Source organism: Molothrus aeneus, chromosome 18 (genome assembly GCF_037042795.1).
Source record: "Molothrus aeneus isolate 106 chromosome 18, BPBGC_Maene_1.0, whole genome shotgun sequence".
Taxonomy (NCBI): domain Eukaryota; kingdom Metazoa; phylum Chordata; class Aves; order Passeriformes; family Icteridae; genus Molothrus; species Molothrus aeneus.
Genome location: NC_089663.1, coordinates 2,747,909 through 2,763,684, shown reverse-complemented (window position 1 = coordinate 2,763,684; position 15,776 = coordinate 2,747,909). Strand labels below are relative to the sequence as shown.

At 45.1% G+C, this 15,776-nt stretch overlaps 1 protein-coding gene across 1 annotated transcript in view; it reads left to right on the top strand.

The window, feature by feature from the left end:
• The first annotated feature begins 3,652 nt into the window (after positions 1 to 3,652).
• Positions 3,653 to 15,776, top strand: part of UPB1 (beta-ureidopropionase 1) — a 29,654-nt gene continuing 17,530 nt past the window's right edge. The window contains exon 1 of the mRNA XM_066562211.1: positions 3,653 to 3,709. Within this exon, the coding sequence (XP_066418308.1) occupies positions 3,684 to 3,709 (26 nt within the window). The 5' untranslated portion in view covers positions 3,653 to 3,683. The remainder of the gene's footprint in view (positions 3,710 to 15,776) is intronic.

The window sequence follows — 15,776 nt, the reverse complement described above, 5'->3', positions numbered from 1 at the left end:
GCCCAGGGAACAATGCTGTGCCTGAGAAAGAGAACTTGGAAGAACAGAGAGAGCTCCCAGCTCAACAGCACAATTGGCCTGATCAGAAATCTCTGCTCAGAGATCCACACCTTGGCTCAGTCCCCCTGAGCAATTTGACTCTGCAGGGCTTTTGGTGCAGATATGAGCTGGCTGCAGCACTGGGGAACTGCTGACATTTCTGAGTGATGAAGTAGGATGGGACTGTGGAGGATTAGCAGGTTTTCCCTACAAATGGGAAATAACGATTTTGGCTCTAAAGAGCTTTTCACAGTATTTAAAGCAGCAGAATCTTACTTGTCACTTTTGCCACAAACTGGAAGACTTTGCTGCTAAGCATAATACACACAAGTGTCTGCATGTGTTTCAAGAAGTTTCAGGTAGTGAAAAAGCTCTGAGCACCTCCTCTGAGGCCCTGTGGACCTCACAATTTACTTTCACAGGAAGGATTCCTCCAGTCTTGCATTTGACTGTGACCATGTGAGAAAAGAGATTCTCTGTGTGTTCATTCATGGGAAGGAGACAGACTTTTGCCTGCTTTGAGTGACCCTGAGAGGAATCCACTCCTCTGATCCCACAGATGAGCACCTCAGGTTAAATGATGTGACCCACTGCAGGTTGGAGTCTCCCTGAATAGGAAGTGGACCTGTGCTCCTCTATGATTTCCCAATCTCCTCTTCAGTGTTGTTCAGACAACAAAGAGGGGCATCTCTGGATACTGGAGATGTTTCCTCAGAAACGACCCAGTGGGTGGAGTTGTTGGAGGAGTTTTGGCTGTAAGATGCAGTCATTCTCTGCTTTGGGACTGCAGCAGTCACTGCTAAGATCCTGCAGTGTCAGGAAAGGGCTGTCTAGATCTCAGAAAATCAGAATTTCACTTCAAGAATTAGAGTCCTTGCAACACATCAGAGAAAGTAATGTAAACCAGGTTTGGGTCTGAGAGCAGCGTGGTGATTTTTCAGCAGGTGAAAGGCAAGGAGTGGGAAAAGAACTTTCCATCTGCAAGTTCAGAGTGAGCTGTACAAAGATGAGGTTATGTGGAGTGCAGATCCATAATGTGTGGTCCAAGACTGTTACCCTGAACTCCAAAGCAAAGACTGTGGTTTCTGGGAGTGTTCTGCAATCCAGAGAGGTGACTGCAACTTCTGCAGATCCCAGGGAAGTCTTTAAACCCGCTGGCTTGGACAGACAGCAGTGAAGCTGCAATTGAATGGGTTTAGCCAAGGATTTAGCCAGAACCTGAGGCAGCTCCCATTTTTGTCTTTCCTAGGTAACAGCTCATGATGACAAAGAAGAAAGCTATGTGTGTGGGGTATCTTGCTGCCTCAGCTGTTGAGGAGATCATGGGGATTTTTTTTTGGGCTGCTATTGGTAGTTAAGCATATCTTGGGTACCTCATGTTGCTGGAGAACTTGCAGCTGCATCATTTGGGTATTTGGCATCATCTGGGCTGTGAAAGCTTTTGCCTGTTCTCTGGGATTTCCATGGATGCAGGGCAGTGTGGTGATTGCATCCAGGAAAAAAACCACCTCCTAATAAAGAGAATTGAGCAGCCTGGATCAGTTCTATGAAGAATGCAAAACAAGCCTGGGCCATCTCAGGGTAAGCTGCACTCACGGTGCCTCCTGAACCCATGTCCTGTTATTGTTGGTGTGGAACGTGAGGGTCTGGGCCAATGAAAATAAGGAAGGTGACTTGACAGACACAGATTTTATCATTTGAGATTCGTCATGACCTTTCTTGTGTATAATAAATAAAGTTGACTCAGGAATTGGCAAGTGCCCTATAACACGCAGTCCTGGTGTTGGGACTCGGCAGAACGTTCTGCTTAGCAATGCACTCTGTTGGCTCTGTTTGCCAAGTTCCTATTTTGGAGGTGCTGAAGGGCTGAGCAGTGGCAGATGCTGAAGCCTCCTGTGGACAGGTGTGCTGGGCCCAGCTGGGCTGGGTGAAGGCCGTTTTCACTCCGTGCTCATACAAGCTTTTATCACTGAGCTGTAGCAAAAGGAGTCCTGCCAAGGAGAAATGCTGTTTGCAGGGCTGTGAGTCCCAGGCAGGCTCCCATCCTTCCACATCACTGAATAACCTGCCAGGCAGTTAAGTCAACATTGAACAATATTGCTTCCTGTGTTAATGTCTTGAGCAGCCCTGCCACACACACTGGATCCTGTGATATTAAACCATTCCATCATCCAGAGAATTTGACTGGTTTCACAGGTGACAGGAATGGTGGCTCTGAGACTTGCCGAGTGACTCCCTGACATCCTGTCTTCTCTGTTAATGTGATTGTGAGCAATCACAGGTTTCCTGATCCAGCCCTGAGATCCACAAGGCTCCTTGCTGGCAACTGAAGATTGTGCTGCTGACTTGAAGCTGTTCTGTGCTGGTAACATATGCAATTGTGAAGTTATTCTGCAGATCCAAAAGACTTTGGGGAGAAGAAGGCTAATGTTTGCATTCCCAGCCCCAGAGAGGCTACTGGGGGACAGCTGCAGTTAATTCACAAGGATTGTGACTGATTGAAAGGCAGAGTCTCAAGAGGAGAGCACTCAGGACCAGCACAGGGGTGCTGGGTGGCACCCAGCACCTTAAAGGACAGCTGACTGCCTTGTTTCTGAGGTGTCTGCCACTTGGGAGCAGTCCAGTATTCCAAGTGTTTCCTGCCTTTCTTTATATCCATGCCAAAAGCACTAACAGAATAGGGTGGAGACAAAAAAAAAATTTCAGACCCTCCTCAAGATCCTCCTCTAATTCCAGAAGGATCAAAATGCTAAAGGTTGCATTGGAAAAACAGAAATAGTCTTTTCTCCCACCATCGGTAACTCAATGCCACGAGTAAAGCTGAGACTCAGCTGCTTGTTCTACAGCTGTGTCCTTTCTGAAGTCATGAGAAACAGCATTTTGGTTTCCTTCCAGAGGAAATACACAATAATATCCCTAACTTGCACTGAGGCCTTCCAGTCCGCTGAACTAACCCAGCTAGCACTCATCCACAACAAAATTAAACCCAAGATCCCCTATTCCTTATGGATTGAGCCAATGCATAGGAATCAAGTCTTTTGATCAGAAACACTTCCAGCTTGCTTTCTCTGAGCACTTGCTTCCCAAGCAATTTCTCTCCCATCCTAAATTCTGTGTTTGCAGATGATCCCTCCTTTCCTGCCACACACCAGACCTAATGCACAAGGAGTTTATCCAAGATGCAGGGGCCACCATGGTTCAGAACCACCTGCACTTTCAAGGACTGCAGCACCCATGTTCCTGTAGATTTTCCCTGTGTGGCTGGAGGAGATGTGCTCTCTACGTTAACAGAAGTCTCTGATTCCCTTGCAGGAGGATCTTTCCATCAGCATTTGATTTGGAAACACTGTGTGGGACATAGAGTCCTCCCTGGGAGAGTTTAATGCTTTCTTCCCATCAAAAGCACGAGGCTGCGTCCTGGGGTCGGGGTGTCAGTGACATGTGGCTGACACTGAACACTGAGCCTGTGTGTCAGTCAGGTCTTGGAAGAGCTGTGCTCTGCTGCACAGACACGTTCACAGTCTCCAAAGGGAGCTCCTTGAGGACAGAACCATGAATTCAGTGTTTTCCAGGTGGCTGTGCTCTCTCCGTGCCAGATGAATCCCAGCGCTGTGAAACGTGTCCCTGCTCTTCTTCCTAAAGAGATGCATCTGCTGATGTCAACTTCCAGGTAAGGACACAGGAACCTGCTCCCCCTCAGCATCTGTGGCCTTTGGCCTCTGCTGGTACTCAGGCATCCCAAGAAAACTAGAAGTGAACCTAAAACCCTTTTTTTTTTGCTAACCCTTGGCCAGTGTTGCAGATAGAGAAGTAATGGCAGTTTTCCAGCAGGTGAGACCCTCCAGGCCAGCTAAGCAGACAAGAAAAATAAACACAGGAAATATCATCCATGCAATAAGATAACAGAGAAAGGAGAGTCTGAGAGAGCTTTGTGATGCCTGTCTGTTGAGGGGAAACCCAGAGCTTGGAGCTCTCTCCAACAGGAGCAAGCAGATGTTGAACCTCAGCACAAAGGAAGGGGTTACTGCCTGGACAGAGGGGAGAGGAGAGAAATGGAGTTTTCTGCTTTGCTCAGACAGAGCAGGGGTTGCTCTCTAGGGTATGGGGTCTGTGGAATGAAAATCTTGGGTCCAGGTGTGGGGTGAGTTAGTGCTTTGCTCCAGGGCAGAGACCGATCAGCTCTGCTCTGTTTTTCTGTCTCAAAAGCAGTTCTCAGTCTCGGTGTTGATGGAAATTCTGCTCTGTCTCACCTGTGAAACCCATTCCCTGAACTCTTCCCTTTGTGTCCCATCCCCCCAGATCCAATGGGCTTATCAGAGCCTTCACAGTGCTCAGTTCAGCCCTGGTGGAATGGCAGAGCAGTATTGTGGTGAGGCATCTGCTGCCTCCATCCCTGTGCTCAGTGAGATGGAGAAACCACCTGTGGTGCCCAAAATAGCCCATGCCTGGGCAATCCAATCCAAATGGTGTTGATAGTGCTGGGGGATTCCCATGCCTCATAAAGAGGCTTTTGTTGGGAGGATCTAAACTGAGCTCCAGGCCTTGCCAGCTGTGGAGAGAAGCAGATGGATCTGCAGTATAAAAATAGATGGAAGCAGACTTGTTCTGCCTCTTTTCTTCACCAGCTCAAAGTACAGCCCCAGAGGTGCCTGGTCAGCAGAACCAGAGCAGGGAACTGGGTGCTTTGCAGCTGCCAGGCTGCCTGGAGCCCATTAGCTATTGTCAGAGACAGAAATTTATCTCTTCTCAGTCCCATTGCCTTACAGCTGCCATGTGGACAATCTCGTTTGCTCGCAGCTGTTGGCAGCATGTTACATCCCATTTCCCTGGGGCAACAAAAGCAGGAGAATGGGACATTTCTGTGAGACATTTCATGTCCCCAAAAGAGGTATTAGTCTGTGACTATGTCCTCTGAGATCTCTGTTCAGCACTTTAGGAAATGTGCTGAAGACTTGCACCAGTGTGCCAGGGGCTGTTTCAATAGCTGACTGGTAGATTTTGCAGCATCTGAGACCTTTGAGTATTGCACATGGAAATCTCACCTTTTCACAACCCCAGCTACAGGGGGAACATTTTGGACTGGTATTGTCTCTGCTGTTGCTCCAAGTGACTTGGCTGCCTGTTTCAATGCCATAAGTTCATATCCAAACTCTGAGGTTAAAACACCTTCCAAAGGCATCTGATGCTCATCAGCCTTGGTCTCTTATGTAGATTAAAAGGGGATGTCCCCTGTGGGTACCTCCAGGTCCAGTTGTTCATCCCAGTATTTTCCATCTAAGATTAGAATTTTTTCAACTCTAAAATATGATGGTTCTTGTGCACAAAAGCATTTGAGAGCTTGCACCAATATTCAGCTGCACCAATATTCAGTACAGGCAGGACATGTCCCTGTCAGTCCATCAGTCCCATGTTTGCATAAAATCCCCTTCTCAGCTGACATTCCTACTCCATCCCCCCAGATAACTGAATAAGGGGCATGTAGATGTTTCCTGAAGGGGCTTTCTAAAGGCACTAATTTGATACACACAGGGCATCTTCCTGTAATGAATATTCCTGAGGTAAGGTAATTAAAGCTGACTCTGCATGGCTGGCAGAGATCATGGGATGAATAGGAAAAAAAATTATTTTTCCAATGAATTCAAATGTGTTGTCCCTCTTTTTGCTCCTGAACTTCTACCTGTGCTGTTCATTTGGAAGGTGGTTGCACTTTTCCTTTCCTCCTCTTTTCTTTTTTTTTTGTCCATTTCATCTTGTGAATCTGTTCTGCACTTTTTTCATTTTTAGCTTTTTGTTCCTTTGCTGGTTTCTTCTCCTCTGCCTCATGCTCTCCTGCTTCCTGAAAAGCTGTGTGCAGTGGTGTGTCAGGCTGAGGCCCAGAGGCTGGCCATTCCTGTCCACACTGGCATCCAAGGATATACTAGCTGATTCCCTGGTATTTCTTTGTGCCAAATAGCAGCAAGAAGGGGAGAGGGAGAAAAGAATAGCATCATTGGGAGAAACCGGGTCAGAGGCTGAGGTGGGTGTACAAATGGGGCCCTTTTGATAAGAAATTTCCAAAAGGCTGCAGAGAGTTTCTCATCAGGAATATTCTCCTTGATCACAGACCCCTGTGCTCTCATTTGGTGCTGGGAGTCAGGAAATAGTGGTAGCATTGAGCCTTTCCACTTATTTACAGCACTTCCTTTTGCTTGCTGGGGGGCAGAAAGGGTTGTCTAAAGGTCTTGTGTTTTATCTGAATAAGTCTGGTTTGTCAGGTAGAGGCAATTGCTGTTCCTATACCTTGGGAAGCTCATGGTGGGGGCAAGGTGATTTCTGGACCCCAGAGATTGGGGTTTTTCCTCACACATCTAGAAAGCCTGGATTGACAGAACTGCTGACAAGAGCCCACAGGTAACATGCGAGTAAACAGACTAGGAAGCATCTGCCCTGCATTTCAATGGTGTAAATTTGACATTTAATCCCTGACTGTTTCTTTTTTTAGCTGCTTAATGTTTGGTACTTACAGGAATGTTTCAGCCACTAAATTGATGGGATTCAGCTCACAAGATGTTTCATCTCTAGTGACTGCCATGAGAGGTCTCCACACTTCATGGGGGATATCAGTGCTGCCTCCACTTTGGACAGCCAGAGGCTGGGATCGGGTGGGATGGAGCCTTCACAGGAAATTCCAGCAGCACTGCAGGAAAGGTGGGATTAAACCTGGGAGCTCCAGCAGTCCAGCCCAGACAGCATTTCCATCTCCATGTGTGCAGTGAAACCCTAAATACAAACCAGAATCAGGACTAAATGTGTGCTGTGATTGCTGTGTGCTTGGTGCAGCACAGCAGGGAAAACATCCTCCAAAACACAGCCCTTCTTAAGCACCTGATTTGGGCAATAACTTGGTCTAATAACTCAGCAGCATTCGAACCACAAGTGCAGCATGTGTATATTGGTACCTCCATTTTCCCAGGTGGCCACCGGGGGTCATTTTTACTTTTGTTTTGCGTTGCTGAACTCGGACAGGATGCTCGAGCTGCGGGCCGGAGCAGTGAGTGCTCCCTCTGCTGTCTGTGGTCTTTCAGGTTCCTGGCGAATCTGCTCCCGGCTCAGATTAAATCATTTGCCAGGCTGGAGATGACACTGGAAGCTGTTTGCTCTGCAGATGGCTCTGTAAAGGACCCATCAAATACATTTATTGCTGTTTATATGCAAGGCCCAGCGTGACTCACAGCCTGTGTGTGACTATGAATTCGGGTTTGGACCAACTGTAATATCCCAATGAGAAGGGATGGATGTATCAGTTTTGTATTCAGCTGAGGAAGGACTGGACTGGGGGACACTCATGCAAGGGGTCTTTCCACATCACACCTGTGATGTGCCATCCTGCATGAGACAAGAGGAAATAAAATCCAAAATTCAATTTTGTAGGTACACAGTTTGTGGTAATTCGGAATGGGCTACAGCTGTGAGAAGCAGGTGACCAGCATTGACAGCAATGAGCCATGGAGTGCCCAGTGCACTGAGCGATCACCAAAGGGAACAGGGCACACAGGTGCAGTGCATGAATAATGAGGGGCATAAAAGGCTGGGCTAAAGAACTGGATGGACAGCTGTTTGCAACCTGCTGAAGTGATATGGTGTTACTCTGCATGGGTTAAAGCCTTCTGAAATTGTATGGTGGTACTCTGTGTATTGTGGCTGTCTCAACTACAACACAACTTGCAGTAGAAATCTCAGGTCTGTAAAGCAGCTTCTTCCATGGGCTTCTCTGATGGTTTATTTCAGGTAGGTTTCTTTACTCTTAAAGGAGAGAATGATGGAGGCTCAGATCAGGACACATGACTTGACTCAGCATCAATACTAAGGCCCTTAGGGGGGTGCCAAGAAGTCGAGAGGGAATGGGGCAACCACAAAGGATTTTTAAAAGCAATTAAGCAATTTAAGAGCAAAAGTGCCTCTAAATTACTCTGACTGTTGTGATTATTAAGCTTATTAACCCCGGTCATTATTTTTTTGGGTGAAGATAGAAAACATTCTGGCTGTTTGAACTGGGCAGTGCCTTGCCAGAGAGAGCAGCAAGGGAGGCAGCCCTTCCCTTTGCCTTGGACTTGTGTGGCTTCTCACTTTGTGTTTATGAGGCCTCCTTTTGCTTTTGGAAGGTCTTCACCTTTATTTGCTTGCTTTGTGGGATTTTTTTTTTGTCCCCTCAGGACTCTCTATTTGCAGACCACATTCTGGAATTGTGCTCAGGAAGACATTCCTGTGTTTCTCAACTGTAACATAATCGATCCTTTGTTATGGTATTTCACTTAGTTCAGGTGCCCCTGAAGGATGAGCAACTGTGGTCAGAAGCAACAAGGTTTTCTGGCTGTGATTGTTCACTGGCCTGGCAACTAATAAAAGTGCTATTTTTCTTCACCTGGGTAAACTGCAAACATGTCCCTGCATGCACAAGATGTGGAGGTTCAATAAACCCAAAGGGCTCATTGTTAAGCAAGGTAAATCATCCTGAGAGGCTGGGCATTACACGGTTTTCTACATTTAAAAAAGGAAATTACCTTAAGTATCATTCTTGTTGTTGTTAAGTTTGGCCCTTGCTTTGTTAGCAGCTGTGCACATTAAACAAGCTAAAATAAAATATAGCATAAAAAATGAGATACAGAAATAAGACAAAGGAAATAAGATAAACAAGCAGCAATCTGATCACATATCTGAGTTCATCCAGACCATATGGAAGCTTTGAATTGTAAGCAGGCAGCTGAAAGACAAAATTGTAGTAATTTTAGAGGTTTTGTTTGAGTTTATGAAAGTAAGTGAGAACATACTTCTAGGCCAAGTATGTGGATGAGGGAAGCTGAATCACTGGCAAATCAGAGGCAGGAAGAAAGAGGTGGATGCAGAGGTCAGGACTGGGAAGGGTTATTGCTGGGATATGAATATTTTGTCTAATGCATAAGGAGATGGAAAGGTGAAGAAAGGCCACAGGCACATTAGTTATTTCTAAATTGCACTATGCCTTCCCTCCCTCTGCCCATTTTCAGCCATTGTGTGGAGCAGGCAGCAATATGTGTGCATGCTGCATCCATCCGTCTTCATAATAGCTGGGTTAAATTGCACAATCTTTAGGAATATCATTTTCAGGCAGCTCTTATTGCTGCTCCCAGCCTCTGTCCAGTAATCTGTGGCTCCAGGGGCTGGGCACATTTTGAAACTGTGGTGAGACAGAAAGTATTTGTATGCTGCTACTCCTCTCCCCTTTATATTCTATTATTCTGCTAAATCGTTGCTTTGTAAGTAAGCATTCCTCCAGGACTGGTAATTCAAGATCTGGTGATTCAACATGACTAGAGCATGATTGTTTGTACCTGTAGGAAGTGAGGAATCTTTCCACTCAGATGCTTATATCCTTGGGGAAGGCTTCCACTGAAAACTGCAGCTTTGTACGTACAGAGCTTCCCAGTGGTTTGGTTTCTGAAGAGATCTTGCTTGCAGTGGAAAATACACAATTCTAGAAGGAAGCTGTGAAGAACCTGCAATAGTTTACATGAAATTAGGCAAGTAAGGTGACCAGAGAAGCACAGACCAGCAGATGTGTTAGCCAGTGTATCATGGTTTTTTTGTACACTGAATGCAAGGTCCGAGTGAATCTCTGAAATGTTGCAATTCCTCAGGATCACAGCCTAACTGGATGTTGTTTTGCAATGCTGAGCAGCCCTTCAGTGTAATTGCCTCTTCCCTCCCAAAGCCTGAACATCTGGATTTATGGTGACAAAAGCAATCCAGCAAGAAAGGGCATGAGAAATGGTACCCCTGTGGATTAGAAGAGATAGTAGATATGATCTGAGTTACAGCACATGTAAGACACTCTCTGACATTCCCCAGTTGTCCCATCCCTCAGTAACAGTTCCACTGCTGCTCCCCTTTGTTGGGAGCTGCTGCTCACAGGGATGGCTCCTCAGCCAAAACATCTCAGAGCTTTCTGCCATCATCTAAATGGTGCCACATCAGCCCCTTTCCATAGGATCTACTGATAACAGCCCCTACCATTTTGCCCTAAATAACTTTATTAATTACCTTTCTGTGGTTTAGGTGCATGTTGGTTAATTTCTACCTGCCCACCTCTCTGGGGAGAACATACAACCCATGTGTTACAAGATCATAAAAACTCTATAGCTGAAGGGGATGCAACAGTAATTGAGGTGACCACTGTCTCTTCCTGGGACAATTAGGAATTTTGGTGCCTCTTGAAGGAGCTGTATGGACCCTACTCTGCCTGAAGTGCCTGCTAATGCTCTGTGCAGCCAGGGTGAGGAGAGTGGATGTGCAGATAGGCAGGTATGTGTTCTTCACTGCTCCTTCTGATTAACACAGGAGGAGGCTGTGCTGGAGGGGCTTCCCAGGGCACAGCCTGGCTTGATGAAGGCTTTTAAAAAATATCTAATTTTCTTCAGTTCCTGGAACTGAGCTGATGCTGGTGACTGTCATTATGCCAGGCCCAGGAGGAACTGAACTGTGTCAACGTATTTGTGAGTGACACACTTGTGACTGCTTCCCATTGTGGAACAGAGGATGTAAAGGGTGAGTGAACAGATAGCAAAAATCTCCAGGCATGCAAATAAAGGGGGGGTATGCACTTTTTCCAAAAACATTATTTTTGGTATGTAAAAAGAAGGGTGCTTTGTTCAGGGTATTTCTCACCCAGACTTGCATCTTGGAGAAAAGCAAGAGCTAGTGCTCATGTTGTTGCTAGTGATTAAGAATTCCCACAGGAGACCCAGTGTATCTTTGACATAGGCTCATTCCTTTGTGTGCTGGCTGCCTCCATCCCCATCAGTGAGCCTTTCTCTGCCTCTCTCTCTTCTCCCATTGCCTTCTGCCCCTACCAACTTGAAACAGCATCTTTTGAATAATCTTTGTTGACAGAAGCTGTCTTAGTTGTAGATGCTGCAGGGGTTGGGAAGGCTCCTCAAGCAAAGTTCAGTCCTTGGGGTCGTGGAAACCAGCCAGGAATTTCTGCTCTCCCATTCCCAGGGGCATGAGGAGCCCACAGAGGAAAACCAAAGGTGACTATTTCCTCAGTTTAAATGTCATTGACCTGAATTGCAGATGTTTTTCAAGGCTTTTTAAGATCAAGAGAGTAGTTTTGGAAATATAACTGGTATCTTGATGGAGGATCATTTCAAATTATAGAGTCCTATAAAATAATATAGGAAATTCTTATTTCAAAAAAAGAAAGCATCATTACTGTCTTTTTCAAGTCTTCAGAGCTTTTTTTTTTTTTTACCACACTGGATACATGTGTGCAGCTTATTCATTGAGGGAGCTGGATACTAAATGGCCAGATATTATTTCTTGAAAATCAAGATGGTCTAAAATGTTAGCAATGTGCTATAGGATCACTGAGGATAGTGTGTTACTCACAAGGAGAAAGGAGGTGACAGTGGGACTAAAGCTGCCTCTTTTCTGTAAGGGTGATATCTTAACAGCTCTCATGGGAGGAAGGACATATTCAACCTAATAGGATAATGGAATAATATGTTGAACATATCAGCTTTGACACAGACCATCTGGTGGCTGTAGACACAAATAACCTAAGGAAAACAAATTTGAAATGTTTCAGGAAATGGCTATATGCATGCAGCACAGTGGGGGGGCAGGAGGGTGCCTGTGTGTAGAAGGAAAGAGATAAAAGCCCCTCTCTTTGGCTGTGGGAAGAATGTCTCACTCGTTCCTGGAAAGGACTACATTCCATCCTTAATGATATTTGGGCTATAAATTTAGTACTGACATCTCCTCAGGACCCACAGAACTCTGCACTGTGAGGTTGGACCAAAGGTCTCATATGGAGTCTAGCTGGTAAACAGAAAAATCCCCAAAGCCAAACAAAGAATCTTCCTACAGTTACTGTTGGAAATTTGCTCAGAAATTGTTGGTATGGTAACTATTGCTCAGCAGGGAAATTATCTCCACCAGTAGGTCATCCACAATCTCTTCCCTTCCTTCTTTCTACTGCCTTTGTGTTTCTAGCACATCCTGTATCCTTATCTCTGTCCAACCAGTTTAAATTCCAGCGGCCTGCGTGTCGCCCATGTCAAGCGATGTGCTGTGTCTCGAGGCAATGTGGGCCTGCTCTGTGTGCACAGCCCAGCTCCACACTGCAGCTGCTGTGGGACCCCCAGAGGCAGCACTCCCATCACTCTGGGCTCCCTCTGCTGTGCCTGGCTGTAGGGGGATAGAACAGAAGTAAATAAAGGTAGTGTAGAAAGTAATCTTACCCCCTAAAGAATTGCAGCAGAGCCAATTATTAAGGATTAGGAGCAGGCCTGATGTTAACAGGCCACAGCTGTAGCCAATAAGAAGAGTGTTATAAAAGAGTGGATTGGGTGGTTGAGGGGAACTGCAGTGAGTTGGCTACTGTGAGGACAAGGAAGAGTCAGTGCCTAGAGGAGCTGCCTACAAGAAACATCAAGGAGGTCTGAAACTCCAGCAATATGGAACCTTTGCAATGTAATGACAATAGAATGCTTGTACTATAATGACAACATCTGGGAACATGTCACCAATGACACTGTCAGTGACATAAACTGCTAAAAAGCCTTTAAAAAATACCCAAAATATTGCAGAGGCAAATCAATCCCTGCAGATCTCCTCTTCACTTGGTGTCTCTCATTTGGAAGTTTTTGGTTTGTGCCACTACAAGTCCACAGACATTTGTATGGGCTCAGGAAGGACAGTGTAGAATGTGTTACACTCTTCATAAATGCACCTTCCTCCTTCCTCGTGTGCCAGCAGCATGTCAGCAGCAAGTTTAACTTTCCTGTGCAGGAATGGCTTTGATAAAAAGTACACTAATAAGATATAGTCTATTGCCGAGTTATTTCTGGCACAGACAGACCTGGAAGGAAGTCAGCATTACACACAGACACTCTTTGGCCTGGGAAGGTCTGAGAACCCTTTAAACATTTGGCTCAGAAATGGCTCTTTTCCTTTTATCTAGGAGATTTTTCCTTTCCTGTTAAGTTAATTAAACTTCTGTTTTGTCTTTGTCATGCCCTTTTGCCAGTATCTAGGCTGCTCATGAAGACACCAGTTCAATAACCATCATTTAGAGTGTCAAGCTTATGTTCCTACTGTTTGTTTGCCAAGTGCAGCTGCAGCCGTCTGCCCAATTTCACGTGCTCCTGTGAGCCAGAGGTATTGGCCTTCACTACACAAATGTGCCAATGAGGCTTCCCAGCATCCCTTCCATGAGCTGTCCTTAAAAGATGGCAAGTTTTGTTGTCCTCCCACTGGTCTGGAAAAAGGGCTTGTTTACACTGAATAGCTGATTTGGGTTGCAGTGAAATCTGCAGTGCAAGTGAGATATTATCTCTGGTTAGTGCCCCGTGTTCTCAATATCGCAGATATTCTCACTATGGAATAAAGTATGTTACTCAGAAATAAATCCTACAGCAGATCTGGTTATTCTCAAGCAGAAGTTCCAGGCTGGGTGTAAGTGTCAGTCCCTGAGTATAAAACCTCTGAAGTCCTGAGAGAATGTGTCAGGGTATGGATCAACTCATTGGGTAAATTCAGATGAAGGGTTGGAGCCCCTTTGCCACTCCTTAGCACAAATTGTGCTCCCACATCAAGGTGCAGCAGATGGATTCCACAGATGCTCCTGTTTTTCTTGCCTTTCCTGCCACTGAAATCACTCTGCAGGTCTGGTTCCTTCTGGTCAGTGGGAGCTGTGAGTTCAATGGCTTTGGTGAGAGACTAATGAGGAAGTATTTAACATGGAGAATGTCCTGTCTTCAGGCCAGCCTGTGCTACCTGCGCTGGAGTTTCTTTTATAAAGAGGATAAAGATCTCTCTGTGTGAGAGATCTAACATGTTTTCCCTAATAATTCTAGTGATGAGAAGGGTCTCATCCTCTATGAGAGAGAGCCTTACTGCAATTTCCTCAATCTCAGCATGAATACCTTCCCAGAAAAGCAAGGTGTTGACTGGTAGTGGATGTTGCTGTTCCTTTTGTGCTGTCAAGTGTGAAATTAAAGATTAATGTAGCACTCTATTGACTGCTGTGTGCAGGTTTTGACCTGCCCAAAAAATATTCAGTGCCTATCCTAAAAGTTACCCATTTGGTGTCCAGTTCAGTGGGCAAGCTCTGGAAACAAACCTCTTCAAGGTCCTTGTTGAGTTGCTTTGAATACCACCAAACCCCAAACGGTACAATTGAGAGCCAGGGCAGTGTATGGAGTCATTTAACAGCACTTTGCCACTGGCCAAGCTATTAACCAAAGCTCTCACCTAGAAGATAATGGGTCTTGGGGCCATCTAATAGGCTCGCCTGGAACAATTTGCAGGTTTTTGCATGAAATAATTTTTCAATTACTTTTTTGCTCTTAAGGGCAATGTAAGGCTCCTTTATTCTGCATTTGGTTTTAACTTGGGCGGCTCTGAGGTAGCTGTTTGGGATTGCATTACAATCAGATCCTTTATGCAAGGTTAAATGACTGAAAAGTGTCCTTTTCAGAACTTCAAGCAAACTGCCATTTCTTTCAATATGACCTCTCTATCAAAAGCTTTTCCAAAGTTCATAAAATTCACATAGAGCTTCTACTCAGAGGGGAACTCCTTGAGGATTCTGAAGTTAGCCCTGTGATAAATTCAAGCCCATCTTTCTCAAAATGAGATCACTCAATTCCAAATTAGATGTTTGCTAATTCCATTATCTAACAATATTCTTGATAGGAATCAGGCAGTATAGAAATGTCACGTTCCAGACCCTTCCTCATGTCTCCAGCTCTTAGGCTTTGAAATACCTAATTTCTGCAAAGATTGAAACAAAAGATCTTTCTCCTCCTGTGAGGGGAGGGACATCTTCCTCTTCCCAGATTACACCTAAAATTCATTCATTTTGGTATAGACTACTACTCACTTTGATGAAGGATTAAAACACTATTTATAGTAGGTGCTTAAAACCGGGCTTCCTGAACCCGTGGAAAACAAATGCGCCAGATTTTATTCTTTTGTTCTTTTAATAAACTGTCCGTGAGATTCTTCCCCTCCCCTCCTTTCCTGCTGGTTTACTTGCATTCTTATATGTTCAGTGTTTTGCTCTTCTGTCTTTGTTCCAGTTTATCAGCAATTTACACACAGTTGTTTCCCAGACTCCATGATTTGGACAGCAAAAATAACACTGACCTTTTGAGCCCATGAGCAATTGTGTTGGTGGTAATTTAGCAGAAAGTTACAGTAATGAACAAGAACTCTGCTCTTAAATGTTAGATCACTAAATGTGTTTTATGAGTCTTTATTACTTCTTTAATGCACTTCCTGTGCACCAGGGAGACAGCCATATTCTGGGGGAAGATGAGGTTTTTAATTGGCAAAGTAGCCAATTTACAAATCTCCTCTGCCTTAAGGATACATTTTCAGGTGTGATTCAGTCAAAGCAGTCAAGGAAAATGTTTCTAGCTAGAAAGACAACAGCACTAACAACAGAAGGGATCTTCCAAAGATATATTAACTCTGAAAACTGTGAGCTGGGCTTTTCCTGTGGGAGGGAGGGGAGAGTGCTAAAAACTTAGATTTCACTGCCCGGATTTGGGGCTGCCTGGGGACTGCTTTGGTCCCAGGCATGCCTGAGAGCAGACAAAATGTATTGTCAACAATAAACTTCCTCAGTTTTCAGCCACTTCCCCTCACCCAGCCTTCAGAACAGCAGGAAGCCAAAGCAGAGGACACAAAGCCAGCTGGATGAGGTTTGTAAT